This window comes from Drosophila gunungcola, assembly GCF_025200985.1.
Source record: "Drosophila gunungcola strain Sukarami chromosome 3L unlocalized genomic scaffold, Dgunungcola_SK_2 000002F, whole genome shotgun sequence".
Classification (NCBI taxonomy): domain Eukaryota; kingdom Metazoa; phylum Arthropoda; class Insecta; order Diptera; family Drosophilidae; genus Drosophila; species Drosophila gunungcola.
This window is the reverse complement of record NW_026453178.1, coordinates 304,855-325,666: the sequence shown is the minus strand read 5'-3', so window position 1 is coordinate 325,666 and position 20,812 is coordinate 304,855. Positions and strand designations below refer to the sequence as shown.

Below are 20,812 nucleotides of genomic sequence, written 5' to 3'. Positions count from 1 at the left end.
AGTAAAACTAATTTTTTATTTCTCTGATTATATTATCCCCATAAGACACCTTTTTATGTTAACAGTATATAAATATTTTAGTTTTCATTATTTGGATATAAAGAGCTCATACTTTTAGCTAGTTATTCAAGGTCCAATTAAAAAAATCGTAAAAAATTTCAAGGTGTACACTTCCACGTCAGTTCAGTGCATTTATATTAACAAAATAAAGTGCCAAATCACGACAGGTGCCAAAATACCGTAAAAAATGCCAAATAAACTTTTGCCCGGACCAAAAGCAGCTTGAATAACCGCCATTCCCTCCCACTATTTTCTATCTCTCAAAGCCTTTAAATAATTATAAAACTTTATCTCTTCTCTGGACACACACACAAACATGAACCTCTCACTACCGTCCATGTCCATTGAACGTCACTTTGACTAAAGCCAAATAGAATAAAACCCTGAAAAATATTTGATCTAAATTCCTGAACCTCTCCCTTCCTACCGCCCCGCCCCGCCCCCGCTTTTCCAACCCTTTACCTGCATCTGTGTCCGTTCCAACCCGATGTCCTGGTGCCATTTTCATGCCCAATCTCCCCCAGAAAGCGCATCAGCAGCAGCAGCAGCAGCAACAGCAACAACCGCAGAGACACAAATCCCGCCACAAAGCGCCCGATGACATAGAGGATCCAAAGCAGCAGCCCGAGTCCTTTGATGTCGCCACAAATGCGCGAACAGGGTCCACCCTGCCACCGAATGGGTTGGAAAATCCAGAGGGCGAGCCGTTTGGAAAATTGCCCCCGTTGGTGCCGCTGCGACGACATCACACGAAAGTGAGGCCCCCGCCACCGCCGCCGATTTTCCTAGAAAACTCACTGTTGCAGCGGCAGTTCGCGAATCCAATTAGTTACTTGGGTGGACCACGAGTGCAGCCGCGCAGTAATCGCACCAGCATCGACTCGATATTATCGCTGGATTAGCGCCGCAGCCAGTTTTTCCGCCCCACCCCGCCTCTAGTCCACCCCAAACCCCAAACGCCTCGCAGACTAGTCACAAACTGTCAACTAGTGGGCGGGAAAAACCGCCCAGTGGATTCTCTTTCCCAAAGCCACAACCTCAACTTGGAAACTCTGTGTCGGTTAGAAACTTTAAAAATTGTTAGTTAGCCTTGGTTTAAAAATTAATAAATTGTTAAACGTGGTTGTTGTTTTTGATTAATTCCAGAATAAATTAAAAATGTTAAAGTAAGTATTCTGTTAAGAAGATATAAGTTACAATTTTTGATAAGGAAATGGAAATTTTAGTTGCTGCGCAATGGCTTATAATAAAGCAAATTTAGTAAAAAAAAGACAATTCAAATAAAAAGTTAAACATTAGTGTTTGGTTTTAAATTTTTGAACAAAGTAAGGTATGCTTCTATTCAGAAACGCAGGATATACTATAATTATAAGTTATTATAATTTCAAAGCTGCAAGTATGCATTTGGTTCTTAAATTTAATTATATACAAAACTAACTTTGTTAACAATCAGTTAATGGTTGTGCGTACTATCAAAAAATCAAACAAGTAATAAAAACCATAGGAAATATTAAAAAAAAATCTGTTATGAAAAGACTGTGTGAAAAGCTTTGTTTTATTTTTTTTTTTTTGTAGGATTCAAGAAATAAAACTCCACAAACCCCAAGAAATAACCAAAGTCCAATCGTATTTATAAATATTTATTGGATTAGATTAGTTTCTGCGTGATTCGCCACATGGGATCGCTTATACGTACGCTTTTCACTTGTTTGCTTAGCTTATACACTTTCGATCTGCACACAGACTTTCTTACAATAAATTGTATTTTATCTTACGATGAGTTTAAGTCCCGCCCATTGATAACTGAATTATCCCCTATGGAAAGCGATGGATTTCAGCTGAACTCACAGTAAGGGGAAGCTGATCGCATGGGGAACTTATGAAGGGGCGGATAGTCGGAGCCGTGGGCGTGGCTCAGGGGGCGTGGTTTGAGGGCGGGATGAGACGACGCTAGGTAAAATCCGGCGGCTTGTACTTCGGCGGTCGCTTAATTGGCTTCTATAACCAATTGCGGCCGCCACGTCATATGTTGTTCTCCTTGGCGCCCTTGGCCCCGGATCCTGATCCCGACCCGGATCCAGCATTAGTCGTCGCGCCGGCATCGTTATCGCTCTTGTTGTTGCTGTTGTTGTTGCTAGTGCTGTTCGTATTGGACGCAGTCGATTCCTCGCCATCAGCTCCATCACCTTTAAAGAAGATAATAATCAAATTAGTTGGAGTTCAATAACATTAAAAGTATTCCTTGAACATGATCATCATTAGAAAGGTATTTATAAAATTATAAATATAAGAAGAAGCCTTTTTCTATACATTTTTTTAGCTCAATTGGTATCAGGGTATCCAACTGGCTTCCTAACTGTTAGTCTTAACCGGTATAACCGATTTAAAACCGTAACCAAAACCGAAACACGAACCGAAATATTTTGTTTTTGCCTAACCAAAACAATAACTAAATTAAAAAGCAATTGAAATAACCGTAACCAAAACCGAATCATTTGTATCGGTTCTGCAGTGTTGTTTTTTATACCCTTGCAGAGGGTATTATAATTTCAGTCAGAAGTTTGCAACGCAGTGAAGGAGACGTTTCCGACCCTATAAAGTATATATATTCTTGATCAGCATCACTAGGAGAGTCGATCTAGCCATGTCCGTCTGTCCGTCTGTCCGTCTGTCCGTCCGTTTATATGCAAACTAGTCTCTCAGTTTTAAAGCTATCTGCATGAAACTTTCCCAAAAGTTGTCTTTCTATTGCAGGTAGTATATAAGTCGGAACGAGCCGGATCGGACGACTATAGCATATAGCTCCCATAGGAACAATCGGAAAAATAAATGAAAAAAAATTATAACTTTGCTGTTTTTTAATTTTTTGTTTAGTTCTTCGACATATAGTAATGGTAAAATATTTCCGATTTACGGTTTAAATTTCATCAAAATCGGACGACTATAGCATATAGCTCCCATAGGAACAATCGGAAAAAATAAATGAAAAAAAATTATAACTTTGCTGTTTTTTAATTTTTTGTTTAGTTCTTCGAGATATAGTAATGGTTTAATATTTCAGAATTACGGTTTCAATTTCATCAAAATCGGACGACTATAGCATATAGCTCCCATAGGAACAATCGGAAAAATAAATGAAAAAAATTATAACTTTTCTGTTTTTTAATTTTTTGTTTAGTTCTTCGACATATAGCAATGTTTAATTATTTCAGAATTATGGTATAAATTTTATCAAAATCGGACGTCTATAGCATATAGCTCCCATAGAAATAATAAAAATATATAAAATAACTATCTAATAATTGAGCTGCAAATAATCATAGTTTCAATGTTTTTTTTAGCACATACTCAAGTAAATCATAATTTAAATGTTTTCAAAAGTATTTAATTAATGCAATAGCTGCAAGGGTATATGAACTTCGGCTTGCCGAAGTTTGCTTTCCTTCTTGTTTAATATAAGTCGTTAGACTTATAATTCAGAATCATATGTACAATATATGTACATATGTATGTATGTATATTGAGTGCAACAATTTTGGCGCCAAAGTTTGTGCAAATGTAAAAGCGTTAGGATTGGCGCGTTGATCTTCATTGTTGATGTTGATCTTCATTGCATATGTACATAGATATGTATTGAGTTAAAGTTCAACATATAAGAACCATACATACAGCACCAAAACATATAAATAAAATTTGGCGCCAAGAATTTGCGCCAAAATTTAAAAAGAAGTGGCGGTAATAATAATTTAGTTTTATAAACATAAGAATTACGTTTTAATAACAAAAAATGATCTAATTAAATATGTACATATATATGCATACATATTAAATAAAGTACGTTTAAGTACTACTTGTGTATATTTTTACAAACATATAAAGTACTAATGCTTGAAAAATATAAAAATCCAAAATCATGAGGTACGTGGACTTTTTCCAGTATTTAGACACCAAGTCTTATAAAAATCCTTGAATAACAATTCAATCTAAGCAAATACAAAATAATCGCTGATTGAATCGGTGAATCATTCCCAATTGAATCGGTTTATCAAGAAAATGTTACGCACCTTTCTCCTTTTCGTCCTTGATCTCGCTAGACGTCTCCGAGGAGGCCTTGTTGCTGTTGGTGTCCTTGTCCAGACGCGGTCGCTTCCGCTGGCCCTTGTACGTTCGGTTGTCCCGGCGGCCGCCCTCGCCCTCATCCTCCGAATCGGAGTACTCGTTCTCGGGCACGATGCGCTTGTCCTTGTCGCCCTGCGGCAGGCGATCGTCCTTGTCGACCTTGTCCTCGTCGTCGGACTCATCGTTGATGGCGTCCTCGGGTATCGACTGGATTTGCACGCCCGGGGCATGGGGCAGCATGCGCAGGTTGTCGAACAGGCGGTTCTTGATCTTCTCCAGGTACTCGGACGTATTCTGATTTGTCATATTGCTGGGACTGATGTGCAGCTTAAAATCGGGCCCAAAGTACTCGAAGTAATCGTTGTAGGGCAGTTCGTTAGCGATTTCTACGGCGAGGGCGACGGAGGTCTCATACGTCCAGCAGCGGGAGACGTTGCGAATGGTATAGCCACCACCGCCGACCATCAGGAATGGCAGATTATACTTCTTCACGAACTCCACGCACTTGCCGTGACCCTTGACCGTGAGATTGAAGCAACCCAAGCGATCGCCGGTCAGCGAATCGGCGCCACATTGCAGCACCACCGCTGCCGGCTGGAATGTTTCCATCACCTTGCTGATGATGGGCACAAAGATGCTCTCATACGCATCATCATCCATGCCATCACGCAGGGGTATGTTCACCGCATAGTACTTTCCCTTGCCGGCGCCAATGTCCCGCAGATCGCCGGTGCCCGGGAAATACTCGCCGTACTTGTGGAAGCTCACGGTCATCACACGATCGGTGGTATAGAATGCCTCCTCCACGCCATCGCCATGATGGACATCTATATCTATGTAGAGAACACGCTGGTGGTACTTCAACAGTTCCAAAATGCCCAGGACAATATCGTTGACATAGCAAAAGCCGGAGGCCTCCGATTTCTTGGCATGATGCAGGCCACCGCCCCAATTGATGCAGATCTCCGACGCCTGTTTGTTTAGCTTTACGGCTGCCGCCACGGATCCGCCGGCAGAGAGTTGGCAGAACTCGTAGAGTCCGTCGAAAACGGGGCAATCCTCGCCCACATTGAAGCGCTGCATCTGCTTGTTGTACTCCGACATGTTGTCCGGCCGGATGGAGCGCAGGAACCGGACGTACTCGTCCGAATGGAACTTGGTCATCTCATCGGCAGTGGCTTTATGGGGACGCTGTAATAGGGGAATTTATATTTAGAATAACCCATAAATTACTTAGAAAAACTTATACAAAATATAATTTTTTACTTTACCTTTTAAAAACAAAACTTAATTTTAGTTAAATTTATTGAAGTTCGATCTTATATTAATTAGTAACTTACGTAAATCTCCATTTTCCTATAGAGCCCATAGTTGAGCAGAAGGTTGTGGGTCATGCGTATGCGGTGGGGCTTCATGGGATGACCCTGGCCATAGTAGTAGTTGCCAATGTCACCTATAGAGCAAAAAGCACGAATTTTAGTAACTTAAAAAAACAATTATTTGCCACGCTATGCGAAATACAAATTTTACGGCCACTGTCGGCGAGGCGTCTGTGGAAGAGCAGCACTTTTGCCGAACGACCGCTGTGGTCGCACTTTCGCCCGAACGAAAAGCAACAAAAAACACAACGGGGAGTGAGAGAGACCTACAGGTACATACACGCACACGCACACAAGCGTACTGCGGGCGTATCGGAAAAGTGCGCTGTGGACCGGAACGCGCTCGTACAGTCGCCGTAAAACTGGAAATTTGCAAAAATGCTATCTTCGGAGTTGGGTATATGCGCAAAAAACACAAAATCGGCTTGAAAAACGTGAAAGCTACTTTCCACTCATGATTTTCTTATTTAATAGACTTATTACTATGTTTATTTGTTTAATACTTACTGTCGTAGTAGTAACAGACGCGTTTTTTGCTATGAGACTGCATTTTGCGGCTCTGTCGCTGGTTTTAGTTCACCTCCAAATCGATGTTTCCTGGTTCTTTGAACCTTATTTGTTGATCGGGCGGACCCGAAATATTGAGGAGGTTTTCAACTTAGGCGCCGCTCCGGTTTTTGGCAAATTATGGCCAAGAGCAGAAAAATACGCGGACAACAACTACCAGTGTGGCCGCGCGTAAGAATTAGGAAAATATCGCCCGGTTTTGGTAGCGTTCTCAAATATACCATAAAATATACCAAACATTTTAAATGTGTCATAACTGGTCACCCTGGTACCAACCGCTGGAGATGGAAGCTGATTCCCGCGAACCGACTAGTCGATAGTCTGAACTACCTGTGACTATCGGACAACGGATTGGAAAAATAGCTTATTTAAATTAAATTAAATGTTTTGAGGTATCGGTAGATCTTTGTACACTTTCGAAAAACTTAAAAGTAATCGGGTAAATCAAGATCAAGCGTTAACAATTTTCAAAAATATTTGGGTACTGCCCAACCGTTTGAATTGATGAACTGATAACAATACAATTAACCTTGCCTTCTGAGCCAAAATTCGGTATTTCTGTTCTGCGGACACTATAAAATTAATCTCAGGACTTTAAAATTAAATTTTATTTTGAATATATATTTAAAATATGTGAAGGCATAGTATGGTTAAATTAAATATATGCCAGAAGCCGGTTATTAATAAACTAGTGTGGCCATCACTAAAGGTAAGCAAAAACACAATAAAATAAATATCGGTTGTTTGGGGAACTATCGGTACTTGAAGGCGTTAGTGGATTTTTGATCTCAGAGGGGTTTTTTTAAAAACAAATCACTTAGTGTTTTTTTGCTGCTCCGAGCGGACGCGATTTTCCAGCGTGGGTGTATTGTCGGCGTTTTTCGGCGGCTTCTTATCGACAAACAATAGTGCATAAATACGGAGTTTTTGCAGTGCGGAAAGGAAAGCTGAAATAAAAGCGATTGCTTATTGAAAAAAATACACGGCAACGCGTAAGTTTTCAACTCCCACTGTTCGAGTGTGTGTAAAAAAAAGAGAAAGAAGAATGGAGTTGCAGTGGAAACACAAACGCGCTCTCTCGCTCCATCTCCCTCCCTCTCACTCGCACACACACACTCATGGGGCGAGTGAAGAAGTTGAAAAATTAAAATCGAAATAAAGTGACAAAGCGGAGTGGCCAATAAATGAAAAACGAGAAAAACAAAATGAACCCGCAGTGCCCATCAAAATCAAAATTAATAGTTTTAACAGACGGCTAAAATATCCTGCGCAGCTCCTCTCTTTTCGGGTTTTTCTCTTTTTCCCGGAAGAGCGATTTTCGTATTTTTCCCCCTTGCAGACCAACGCCTCTCCTCTCCCTCTGCAACTTTCTGTTACTTTTTGTTAACTTCCCCCCTTATTTTTCTTGATTCGTCGTTTTTGTAGTTGTTGTGCCCGCAGGATATTTAAAACCTTTTTTGGCTGGCGTTTAATTATAGTTTTTCTCTCCCTTGCCTTCTCGCATCTCTTCTCCAATTAGCGTCGAACTTTAGGGCAAAGTAAAAAGCAAAAATACTTAAACATTTCATATATGTTGTTTTTTGGCCCGCAGACCGTGAATTAAAAACAACATCAAGTTTAACTACGGTGGCAGGCGTAACTGTAAATTCCGCTTTGCTTTTAATAGCAAATGAAAAAATCCGCAGTAGAAGTTTTGATTTATTCTAATTAAAAAAGGTAAGTACGATGAAAAACCGGATTATAGCTCCTTTTCATTCGCACCTCCTTGGCATAAAGTGCCGTTAAGAATAGAAGCCAATGAACGCAAATAAGTAAACACAAAAACTAAAAAATAGAGTGAGAGCCAGATTTGCTCTCCCGCTGCATTTATATTTATGCTGCTGCTGCTGATAAAATGTACAGTGGGGTCTCTGAAAGAATAACAAAGTTTAAACAATACAAAATATTTTGAATGATAAAATTATAAGAAAGTTTCCCCATTGGTGGAGACAGGAACAAAAATATATCAAGTATTACTATTAGTTCACTTTCACGAGTATGTACTGTATTTATTTATTCATATCTCCGGCTGCTGTAAAAAGTCAAAGAGCATTTCTGGTTGTTGTTGTTATTATTGTAATTGCCTTTAATTTGTGGTGAAAAAGGGGAGAAGGAAGAGCCAATGGGGAAGAGGGGGTAGAAAGAAGAAGCTGAAGAACAGCAGGCGTCGGCGCAGCAGCTGCTCGTTCTATCCCTCTCTCGCTTTCTCCTTCTGGTTTATACCTTGTGCGCTATTTTCGGCATTTTGTGCTTATTTATTTACCTTTTGGTGGCTTGTTTATTAAACCCCCCTCATCCACCCTCTACTCTAAATCGCTTCATGTGCTTTGAAGTTCAAGCCACAACATTTGTTTTTACTTTTTTTATTTGTTGATTTTTTTGGTGTTTTTGTAGCTTATCTGTTGCAGTGGAGTTTGCCTCTCTCACCCCAAAAAAATAAAAACCCTTCAATTAACATTGCTGCCGTCTGTTTTCTGTCTCTGCGACTCTTTCCCTTTTTTTTCCACATTTTTCTCTCCTTTTTCTTTTTGTGGGCAACCGCTGATAAAGACCACAAATAGTTTGTCTTCTGCCTCACATTTTGTATTTACAGTGGCTATCGGGTAAAGGAAACTTAAAAAAGGGAAATTTGATTTCCTTAAATGACAGGAAATACATTTAAAGTTCCAAGAAGTTTTTAAATTTATCGCATTGCTTTGTTTGATCTACACTTGATTTATTCTGATGAGAAATATGTAGGTTGGGTAAATTGGGTTAAGAAAGGTTTGAAATAAATTTATTGTATTTTTAATTATATTATATTATTATTTTATCTTTTAATATTTAAAGTACGCATGATTTTATTTAATTTAAAAACAATTAGTACATTTTGTTTTACTTTGTTACCTTTTCTTAAGGGTACTATTTTAGGATTTTAGGTTCAAACTGCGTTTTATAGCTTATTTATCTTAGCCGTTAAACTCTTCCTGTTCTGAATAGTGCAGATTTCCATATTGTTGCTTCGCCAGCAGTCTCTTAGCCTTTGATTGGTGAGTGGGGGTTTTAAATGGAGATTCATTTGAGTGTACAATTATGCTTTTTAACCTCTGCACTCTCTTTTTACCCCTTTTTCTCCCCTTTTGACCCCCTCTTAATCAATGCAAAATGGCAATCGCAAAATGCTCTTAAACAAGTAAATCAGCTTAGCTTGACTAACGGCAAACTTGTTGAGATCTTTTCATTTCTCTATTTTGCTCGCAGTTTGTTTGCCGTTGTTGTTGTTATTGTTTTTCGCATTTTCTATTTTGCACACAAAGCGTTTACATGATACGGACGACCACAAAGGCAAAAGGCAATCAAAAAGTAGCGTGGCGAGGGAACGGATAAGGGGATAACACAGCGTGGGAGGTGCAATAAGGAGAATCCAAACGAATAAAAAGTAGTCAAAGCAAAAGAAGTGGCGGAGAAAGAAGCAGCACAAGTAGAAAATTCAATTGTTCGCCACTCTCTTTTGGATCTTCCTTTGTTCCTTTTCCCTGCCAGTTGTGCGTGTGTGAGTTTGTCCACTTAGCCAGCAAACAATGCACACAGCAGCAGCGTTTTATTGATAAGAAATGAAAAGTAGAGGAGAAAAGGGGCGAGAAGAGGAGACAAAAGTGTAGAGCAGAAAGAGCGAGGAAAAGTGGAAAGTGCGTGGCAAGTGCGACAAATGCCATTTAAGTAGAGATGATTGCGTGAGTGGTGGATATTCAAAGAAGAACTATATGAACAAATTATTTGTACTTCTCATGATTTCAGAAGTTTTTTTTAACTCTTAAATATATATATTTTTTAAATATTCCGTAACACAAAAAAATCCAATTTTAGAAAACAAATTAAAAATCTTAGGGCAGCAACTTCATCCTGTGGCATAAGTTCTCCCTTAACGTAATATTATTTATAATGAAATCCAAATGCGGCCCAAATGTGAACAGCATTTTGTACAAACATCGGTTGACGGCCATAATTAAAAGATCATGACTGGAGCAAAGTTTTACTCGCTCCCTCACCTGCCTTTCCCCGGCGGCGATTAACTTTTCCTCCACCTTTAATAAACATGCCAGAATTCGACTTAGATCGCTTTGGATGAATCCAAAACGGTCTTCTTTTTTGGATCTCACGCAGATGCAAACGAGTCCTTGAAGGGCCCAAACCAAAGGTTCTCCACATCGCAATTCATGGTTGAGTTTTGCCAGAGGATCTGGGTCGTAAAAATAACGATACCACTGCAGAATGCCTGGTAATCTAAGCAACAAACAATTCCAAAAGCTAAGTGTTCTTTCGTATATATGCTTTCCCAGGTTATAGAAACACAAACAATCCTCGGGTGGCTGACATTTTGGAAGACATCCACATCGACGTCGTGGTGGTGGAGGAGCAGTTGGTTTAACCAGTGATCGAATTCCCGGCTTTACGGTGTTTCCGATGTTTCAGCAAACTACATATCTTTATGCGAGGAGCTGTCTCCAAACAGGACTCCATTCTGACCACAAAATCATCCACCGTTTCCAGTATAACATCACGCAACTCACTCCAACTCCGATTTCTCTTACAATCCAATGGCTGATTCAGTAATTCACTACATAAACTGCCCGACATGGCGGCATAAAAATCACGGGCTGCTAGCAATCGAAAGCCATACATTTCCGTGGTATCCAGAGCTATGGCGATTGGTAGGGAAAGGGTAAAGCGTTGCTTATCCATTGTCATAGGTTTCATTCTCATCATACAGAGAAAATATTGGAAACGAGCCAATATCAGATTGGATAGATTGATGTCCAAATACTCGTGCAGGCGTCTTGAATCATTAATTAACACTAATTGTCGCTGCATAATCAAGCCAAAAACCTCCTGCACCATGTGTAATTTAGCCAGGATCAATGTAGATAACAACCAACCTTTGAAAAGTCGTGTAGGTTGCATTATGATCACAGTAAATCCAGTAATGACTCCTTTTATTTCAGTAGTTTCGTAATAGCCCATACATGGCCAGTAAATCAGGGCAAATATTAAGGCTGGAACAAATGCTTTCTTCCCAGATAGCTTCAATTGGTCACACCACATTTGGAGAAGGCATTCCTTCATATCCAGATTAACCATGGGCAATGGGAATCTTTTTAAACATCTTCCATGATGCCTAAGGAAATAGGAAGTTCCACTAAAGCAGCCAAACGTCATTAGATAGTACCAGGATCCGCCTAACAAATAATTTCCATATACCAAATCCACAAAAGACGCATATAACCAGCTGCTTGTTATACTTATTGAGAGTATCGATAAAAATAAGCAAATACGTATAGGGAGCTCATTGACTATACGCAAAATTCTGTTCGGATAGCATCGGGGATTGACATAATGTATGTGGCACAACATCAAACCATAACCAACCATGCACATTCGTATAACCAACATCATTATCGAGGTATAGACTGAAAACAAGGTCCATCCTAATATCTCTTTAAGGGAAAGCAGAGGTCGTCTCACCTCAAATAAATTTATGCACAAGAAAATCGCAAGCATCTGATAGTCCAACCATGAGCACAGTAATGTAGCAAAAAAAAAGCGATATAGCAATAGTTTCTTGATCTTTCGGGGCAGCAATATAAAGTACTGGGGCACAAAGCCAGTGGTCTCAACCTTTTGCTCCGACATTTTTGTATGGAAATAATAGAACTGATTTGGCACAAAGCTGATTTTATGTACTACGCCTGCTTGGGTGCAACTTGTAACCTTCTTTCCGTCAGTTTACTGTCTCAATTGACATAGTTCCCAAGTCGGTTGGCCTGGTCATCAATCTATTTAATGGGCTGCCGTTGACCCAACTTACTCCCTCGTTGAACCCCTCACCGCCCCCATTTCCAAAAGTTCAAAAGTTTTAATGCCAATTTAAAGTTTTTCTTTTGGTTACCCTTACATAAGGTTGTACTATTTTGTGAGATAGTTGGAAATTGGCAAGTGTAGAGGATAAAGTCTGAGAATTATATTTACATATTAAATTTACATTTTTAATACTACCGAATTAAAAGGCCACCTAACAGTATGAACTTTTCAGGGATTACGATTCTCAAATGAACAAATAAAACAAAAATTTGATTTTATAATGTATGTTTTAAAAAGTTTTAAGTACTAAAACTGTGAATCCCAGAGATTTAAAGAGTAGAGTGTTCTAGAGTTTTTCAAGCTTCACTTCCCTTGAGATATGTTTTCCCCGTTGCTGTTGCTTCTTTTTTTTGTGCTATACAGGTGACAAGTCAGCCAGGACTAAGTGCAGCTAAAAATAAAGTTGTTGCCGCTGCAGGCACAACATTGCATTCGCAATTGTTTTTATTCGGCGAGCGACTCTTTATTGGAGCTCAGCCACCTGAGGGGGGATCAAATAGAGGTGGAGCTCGTAGAGAAGCTGCTCCCAGTTGAAGTTCTAACTAATGTCGTTACGTTTTTTTTTTGCCAGCCAGAGAAAAGTTTGCAGTCACATTTAATGGTCAAGCTGCAGGCGCATTTTCCACCGGGTGTAGAGCGTATTTCGAACGGGAACTGAAAATGGACATGGAAATGGACATGGACTTTGTGGAGGATGTTGCTCTTGTCCCCCCCTGTTTGCTATATCGGCCTGTGTGTGACCGGCTAACCCAAAAGCTGGCCAGGAGTAGAGCGAGGCCCGGGGCCAATTAGATTTATGGGATTAGCACAGGTCGTTGGCTATAAAACACTCGCAGCTTTTGCAGCCGGGCAAAATCAACGTGAAAATTGAGACGAGGAGGATGGGAATCCCCTCGGCAACACACACACCAAATTCACAAATGGAACCTGAAGTGGTCAGATATGTGTGAGCACTGAAAGCAATTCTTATAATTATATATATAATTATACATTTGAAAGTTTTAAACTTTAAAATTCCATTTGGGTTTTTATTTTGATAAGTTTTTTAATAAATTCATGGGATGATATGATCTAGATTTTCAAGTTTTTATAAAAGTTTTGTAACAGTTCTTAATAAAATAGTTCCATATATTGTAAGAAGCTAATCAAATATTTAAGTTTAAAACTTTGGTATGGGAAGGTTAAAATAGATTTGTAAATAATCTGATTATATTAAATAAATTTAAACATAGTTATTTTCAACTAATTTATCTGTACACGCTGCAAACATTTGCATTATTTGTTTTGTTGAGCTCTTCTATCTCCCTCTTGCCATATATCTCTCTTTATCTTTCTGCATCCAGCTCCTGTGAGTTGTCCACTCCCCACTTAGACAATACCCACTTCACCGCTTACCACTCCCCACTTCACCGCTTACCATCAGTGCACATCCGCTGGGCAACAAAACATTGTTTCATTCCATAAACCGCCGCCAACTTTTGCATCGTTCGCCGTCGTCGTCGTCGGTGGTTGTTTCGCTCTCGCACTCGGCGAGCTTTGTTCCGGCTTTCCCCTTCTGCTTCCTCCTGCTGCCCTCACCCACCTTCCGCCATTCGTCCTGCCCCCCAGTTACCATTCCCACGTCCTGTTTGCCTTGCCATTGAGAGGCCGCGACGATGACGCGTGCTCCGAGCCATTCGCATTCCCAAAACCACGTACCGTCGTACACATTTCCGGACTCAAACGGACTGTTTTTGTACCCTTGAAGAGGGTTTCACTATTTTAAGTTGGCATTTTTTTTTTAGGAACTATTTAGAATCCTTAAAGTCCTTGTGGTGATTGTAACTTGACGATTTTATGCAAAAACAGATTGTTAACATGCAATTCCCAGATAACTTTGAGTAAAACTCAACTCAGTAAAACTAGTTACAATTATTAAATATATATTTAAGGAAACTTGAGCGGCAGTTTAAGAGCTATGTATCTTAATCTTTTTTGTAGAGAAACTCTGAACCTTAGAACCTTAGGGCTTAAATAATCCTATCCACCTTTAATAGTAATAAGGGTATTCCCAATTTCGTTTCCCAAATATCATACTTCTTTTTCGTGTGTTCAATTGTGTGAGCTTGCGGTGGTTGTTGCTTTTCCTATTTCTGCTTCTGTTGCCCTGCTGTGTGTTGGCTAGTTTTCGATTTTATCGATTTTCATAAAGCTGCTTTTATGGGCGGCATTCAGAGGCAGAAAGTTTGCGGCTCTGTTACTCCAATTAGAGCACAAAAACACATCCACATCCATGCAGCAAAAAAACGCTCAAACACACACTGACTGGCAGAGATGAACAATAATTTGGCTGCTGACCAGGTGAAGCCAAACATTTCTGGCATTCCAATCGCATTTTTCATTGACTCCCCTTCTGCGGCAGCTGAGGGGAGATTTTGGTATTCGCTTCATAAATTGAGTTTTTACTTTTTCCTCCATTCGAATGTTCCTTTGTCGATTCATCCGACCGAAAACAAAAATTTTCCCCCATGTAGTTATTCCGTTTATGTTGACGCTCTGAGGCCATAAACAAACTAATTCGGGTAAAATTCTAGATTGAAACTACTGAGCGGATTATTTTATTATACACGTAAAATAGGAGGTCAAAAGTTAAGTACATTGGCAAAAACTGTGGACCATATTGTTCAGCACTAAAAAATTGTTACAAAATTTTTAAAAAATTGCCAAGAAAATCTTTAAGAATTTAAGTACAATAATTCAATTCAGATTGAAGTGTCAAATATGGGACATTTTTACAGGGAATTTTAAATAAAATAGTTGTTACATTATCAACAATATTATGTGTATTTTTTATTCACAATATTTCTAATAACCATTTTTAACTATTTAATTAAAATAGAAAAGAATTCATTAAAATTTAAAGAAAATAGTTTATTGTAATGGGTGATTCCAATAAAAATTTACATTTTAAAGCCGTTATTATAATAATCTTATATTTAGCTCTAATTATATTAAATCATGAAATAACTTATAGCTTCAAAATATAATCCCGACGGCTCAATTAATCCTTTCGTTCAGTAGGGCACTTTTAATGAGTGCCGGTCACGTATAAGAAACTGCAGCTGCAACTAAAACTCGACCCAATTCGAAGGCTCAAGCCACTCATCCAAACTTATAGGATGACACTAAAATAAGCGCTCTGCCTTGCGACTTAGTAAAAACTTTTTAATTACAAGGATCAGGACAATAAAAGTTTATGAGGCGAAAAGCCCTGCCCCGCTGCTCCGCTCTCTCTCCCTCTCTGTAATTTCTGGCAAATAAATAACAAAAGCGTGGCAAAAACTAATATAACTGAACTCAACTCTCGGCTTCCAACCGCCATCGTAAAAAAAAAAAGAAAAACCAGAAAATCGAGTTGAAGTTGAACGCTTTTAATGTGTGCGGCAAAAACTTGGATAATCCCTTCAAAGCGAAATAGCTGAGATAGTCAATAAATAGGGAAAAATGAGACTGTTGCGCGCTTATATTGGTCTTTTGGCACAAAGTTTTGTAAATATTTTCTCGGACGAGCCAAGGGGCCTGGGAACTTTGCTTATTGCCTGTGACAGGCCAACGAAATGGCAAATCGATTCCAAATGCAATCTCTGCCTCTCTGCTGGGGCTAATATTCAAATGAAATTTCCGTGCATTGAACTCGAAATCAGCAGTACAAGGTGTGAATTTGCCAGCCATCCAAGGAGCAGTAGCACTACCAGGATGTGAATATTTGTCGGCGGCAGGAAGCAGCTTCGGGCCACCACCAGCCAGATAAATATAAACACGAAAGTGGGGCACAGGCAAAGCCATAGCCGCAATAACTGTCTTGGGAGATACAATTCCCTCTGCAGAACAACCCATGCACTGATAAAAAAAAGTATACAAAATATAAAATTAAATAATAATTCGTTATTCTTAGGAAATCATTTATTTTTAGGAAAAAGTATTTGTTGAAGTCAATTTTATAGGTTAAAATGTGTTTTCTAATTGTTAGAATTTGTCAAAACAAATTTTTAAAAATTGATTTTACTAACTGGAATTTGATCATTTTTAACACTTTTTATAATGCTTTGATTCTCTGATTTAATTACATGTGACAAAAATTTTTTTTATAAATTTCGATATGTATGCAAACTCCTTTTTACCACTCTTTATATGACTTTCTGGGTTTTTTAATGCATATACTTGTGTATTTTCCAAGTGTAGTCAGTAGAGAGAAGTGTGGAAGCTGAGTAAATTCGATGCAAAGGCATTTCCAGAATGACAGCGAATAAAGCAAATGCTCGAGATGCTTGCAGCAACCCTTCATTCTTTACCTCATTTCCCACTCCCGCTGGTAATTCCCCAAACGCACGGCAAACTTGACAACTTCACATTTCTGTGAGGTCTTAGACAAACTCGCACACGCTTACACACACAGAGATTCCTTACTCAAAACCTTCAAATGAAATTAAAAAGTTAAACTTCCAACTTTTGAGGGGGAGAGTCATTCCCTAACTCACATCTGAGTATCTGCTTTCTAACTCTTAATTTTCTAGTTATTTTTCCTCCAGTGCTTAGAAGAGACATTAGCCGGCTACTTTGGTTGCAGGATGTAGTTCCTTTGACTACTCTAGAAATTTCGTGTGTGCGGAATAGTTGCAGAGATGGTACAATGTTTGTAATTAGTCACTGCTGCCAGGAATCTTTAGAGAGATAAATGTGCAAAACAGGGTCATAAAAACAGCTTTACAGAACCGTATCAAAAAGATACCAGTTGTAGCAATAATTACGTCTAATTAAATAGTTTAACTTATGCAAAATGCAAGGCTGGGGAATTATTTGATTAACAAAAAGGTGTAAAATCCCCTAGATTAACACTTTTAAAGCCGTTTATGAAGTGAGTCATTTGTTTGATTAATTCATTGATATTTTTGATAAATTCCCTGACAAATGTATTTTCTTTAGCTTACAAGTTTTGTGCAACATTTTTTATTATTGCACCTTTATTCATGTTCAGTCATTCATAAAGTTTTCTGCTTATTTGAGCACTGTTTCCATTTGCCCGACTATTTGTATCCAACACGTGAATTCCTTGTGACAAATACGTGATAAATTTTGTTGTAGCCACATCAGGCAAACATGCGCGACATGAACTTAGTTTAGTTCAGAGGGGTTTTGAGCTCCTCAAATGCGCTTTGTGGGCGGGTGGAAAAATAGCCGAGGAATGAGTGTTCCTTTCGGAGACAGCTACAAATTTTCATAGCATATTTCATGCTCAGCTTAGTTGGCATAAAGGCATGAAGGCGCCACACAAACGCTGGTAATAGAAAAAAATATAGGAAAAATCGAAAAGAAAAAATAAACAAATTTGTTTTCCTTTGATAGTTTCTATGGCAAAGTTTTGATAAAGAAAAATAATTTAACTAATTTATCTAAATTATGGTTTTATAGAAATTTATTGAGGAAACTGAATTGCTTATTTAAGGGATTTTTTTTCTGTTTAAAGCTATTTGCTATTAATTTAAAAATATGAAATAAAGTCTTTAAATCATAAACTTGCACTGCTTCTAAAAGTAGTATATGTTTTTGTTCAGTATAGACATTAAACCCATTCTTTGATCGAGAAAAAAACACCTATTTTTTATAATCGTCTATAGAGAGTTTAGATACTTAATCATGAGACATTTTTTATGGCAATTACAACAACTGGAATCTAGAACAAACTTTTTGTGCAGCACTTCCACTGATGAAGTAGTAATTTGTCTCCACTTTTTAGCTTGACTCGAGTTATTTCTTTGCAACTGCCTCAATTGAATGACTGTCCAAACGACTGACAAAATGTCACGCTGCGATTGTGCCGATAGCGAAATCTCGTTCTCATTTTCAATTGGGTGGGTAGAATTTTCAATGCCCCTCTTCTCGTGGATTTTCCCCCTACCATTTTCCTGCTGCATTGCGCCGGAGCTTTTGTCTCAAGTGCATTGCAGTTGGAATTGTGTCTAAAGTGGGCTGCACTCGTCGCAAAAAAGGGGAAAAATCAGCAACAGCCAGAAGCAGCAGCAGAAGTAGAAGCCAAAACTGAAACTGAACTCAAGTGAACTGGAATTAAATGAATGGAAGGCCAGAACGCTCCCCAAACGCTTCTTCAATCCAATGCAGTTTTTTTTTTCCCCCTCTATTTTTTACTAGGCTACGTGATGCAGCTGTAATCAATTTGACATAGATTTTTTAAATCAATATGTAGGTTTGTCACGAGCCAGGCCAAAGTGGGATTTGACCAGGGCAAAAGAGCCACTCACAATTTCCTCCTCAATTAACACTCTGCAGGGGATGAAATAAAAGCTCAAATTTACTTTATAGTCTACTGCTGTTTGCTCAGCAAACAAACAGCTCGAACAAACAAACAACAAACATTTCTATCTAAATTGCTTCGTTTTCTCTTTTCCAATGTTTTATATTCAATTTCGATTCCCATTTATAGCATTTCTCAAATATTTTGTTCGTAAATTGCAATTTATTTTCGCTGCGAGGAGGATAATTTTCAAATTCCTAATTCTTTCGTGTGGTCTATCAGAAAATATTTTCCCACATTTGCATCGATTGTACAAGGCAGCTGTGCTGCCGGAAAATTGTTCACATGTCCATATTGCATGTTCGAGAGCTGCTGCTGCCGCTTTTTGCCACCGTGCCACATAAATTGCATTTTTAGCACGGCCCGAAAACATGTTGCTTTCGTTGTTTATGGGTATTCGATTCGGTTGTTTTCCTTTTGTAGGTTGGGCCTGACCAGGATACAAAATTGGGAACTTATATAAGAAAAGGCATTAACAAATAGTTATTTATAATATTGAAACCCCTTAATCCATTGACAATATATAATTTTAACTGGCAGTTGAAAAAATAGGGTTTCGCCATATTTTGACGTCAATTAATTGATTTGACGTCAATTCTATGACGAAACTTTTTGAGTTCTCAGAAAAATTTTTTTTGATAAGCCAACTTGTTAAATATTTTCACTTCTTTAAAGTTGATATCTATATTTACCCTCTAACAGCTTATTCCCAAAATATGACTTCCTTTGCAAATCTATTTTTGTTGACTTCCGTTTGATTAAATTCTTTTGGAGTTTTATCATGTTTAGTTTCCAAATATCATTTTTTAAGAGTTGACTTTTTTTCAGTGCAATGCCTAAGCTTTTTAGTTTAACTATTTTTTTTTGCCGCCATATAACAGATCTCTTGAGACTCTCTTATCTGGTCAACACTTGAGTTTTGCTTTGATTTCATTTGCGGTTTCACTTTGAAATGATGCAAACAAAATTGTGTGGTTTGTAACTGGTAAATCTTTTTGAGGATGTCCATCTATCAGAAATAGCTATTTTTTTGTTTGTTTAGTTTCTGTTTTTTATGCACTTTTTTTTGAAGAGTTTTTTTTTCAATGTTCTTAAAGTCCTTAAGTACCTTATCCCAAATTAAAATCTAGCTAATGAACAACTTTTATAGTAGCCATAACTTGTTCTAATTTGGCTTCATGTAGAGTACTTAGTATTCTTTGATATTTCGGGGTATGGTGAAAAGTCATTGGTCTAGAAAAAATCCAATAAAATGGGTGTTGTTCCATCGTTCGTTCTTTTTTTTTTTTTTTTGCTCCCTACTGTTTGTTCAAATTTTGTTTCTCGCGCTATCTTCAAGTACCCGATCTAAAATAAACATGAGAAGTGTGCATGACCCTCGCCGCCGCTTCAACGCTTTTATTTGGGGCGTACACTCTTCAAAACGAGGAAACAGATATACTGACATGGAGAAAACGAGCGACAGCTGGTATAGCTTCATGTGGATGAGAGAAATCCAGCTGACTGACGGAAACCGAAAGTGATACATCTGCTTCTCTAACAACGACTCGAACTGAGCCTGAGCCCGAGCCCAAGTTGCCTTATAGCGTCAGGCGGCGCCTCTTTTGCTGGAAATAACCTTAGCAAAATGCCTCGAGGCGCAATCCACACATCCTGAGACGTTTTTGCGTTGACTTTGGCAAGCAGGTCACGTGAACATTTCAGCAACGAAAAGGATAAAAACGAGGGAAGTTGGCAGACAAAGGGAAATCCTACCAGTTCGTAGGGGTGGTCGTCCTGTAAATGTGATTGCTCGAAACAAACGAAAAAAATAAAGGGGGCGTAGACAAGACAAGACCTCCCCTACCACTGGGTATTCTGGTTTTGGTTTTGGTTGGTCCTCCCACTCATATCATAAAATACAGAACAAATTTCCTAGATTCTATTCTGTTTTTTTTTTTTTTTTTGTTCCTCCGCTCTGTTTTAGCGCCTTTTCTTGGCAATTGTTTCGACGTGTTTGAAATATTTTAGGCGCGGCCCAGCTAAAAAAGCTCAGGGTCTGGGTCTCTTTTGTTTTGTTTTGCTTTGGGTCTTTTGTGTTTACGCATATTCGGCTGATGCATATAAAAATGAAGTTTCTGCGGGGTTATAAATACGAAATATGCTCTTATACATACAAACATGAAAATCAATATTTGAGCTGCGTCGCCGTCATCGTCGCGTTCTTTCGATTCCCATTATTTTCACATTTTCTAAGGCATATTGGGCTAAGAGAAAGGGAACAAACGGCAATTATGGTCCTTTAACACAATTTTTATGGCGGCTCTCAACCGGATTAAGGTTTATTTTCAGGATTTTAATTTATTTTTTAAATTTATTTTTCGTTTTTCGGGGAAAGTAGTTCAATTTATTCAGTTGGAGC

General features: G+C 38.5%; 4 protein-coding genes across 9 annotated transcripts in view; 2 read left to right on the top strand and 2 right to left on the bottom strand.

Annotated features, from left to right (window-relative positions):
* LOC128257964 (axotactin) overlaps positions 1–1,146 on the top strand; it is a 70,717-nt gene extending 69,571 nt beyond the window's left edge. Inside the window, exon 21 of one of the 3 annotated variants that reach the window (XM_052989293.1) lies at positions 609–1,146. In XM_052989293.1, coding sequence (XP_052845253.1) covers positions 609–962 — 354 coding nt within the window. In that variant the 3' untranslated portion in view covers positions 963–1,146. The other 2 variants (XM_052989292.1, XM_052989295.1) reach the window with 2 other exon arrangements.
* A 538-nt stretch (positions 1,147–1,684) lies between these two features.
* Positions 1,685–6,309, bottom strand: LOC128257518 (histone deacetylase HDAC1). The gene is made up of 4 exons (XM_052988564.1): positions 6,066–6,309; positions 5,520–5,632; positions 4,125–5,370; positions 1,685–2,246 (listed from the first exon to the last, which is right to left on the bottom strand). Exons 1-4 carry the CDS (start codon positions 6,106–6,108, stop codon positions 2,083–2,085), a joined length of 1,566 nt encoding a protein of 521 aa, XP_052844524.1. The 5' UTR covers positions 6,109–6,309; the 3' UTR covers positions 1,685–2,082.
* A 625-nt stretch (positions 6,310–6,934) lies between these two features.
* The window catches only part of LOC128257196 (tyrosine-protein kinase Src64B), a 36,754-nt gene continuing 22,876 nt past the window's right edge, over positions 6,935–20,812 (top strand). For 2 of the 4 annotated variants that reach the window (XM_052988080.1, XM_052988079.1), the window contains exon 1: positions 6,935–7,117. The gene's annotated coding sequence lies outside the window, so the exon portion shown is untranslated. Of the gene's footprint in view, positions 7,118–7,644; positions 7,842–20,812 lie in introns of all 4 variants that reach the window. The other 2 variants (XM_052988078.1, XM_052988077.1) reach the window with 2 other exon arrangements.
* LOC128257195 (nucleoporin Ndc1) lies at positions 9,992–12,142 on the bottom strand. Its single transcript, XM_052988076.1, is given in 2 exon segments — positions 9,992–10,594; positions 10,596–12,142. Coding segments are annotated over 2 exon segments (1,806 nt in total). The 5' UTR covers positions 11,835–12,142; the 3' UTR covers positions 9,992–10,027.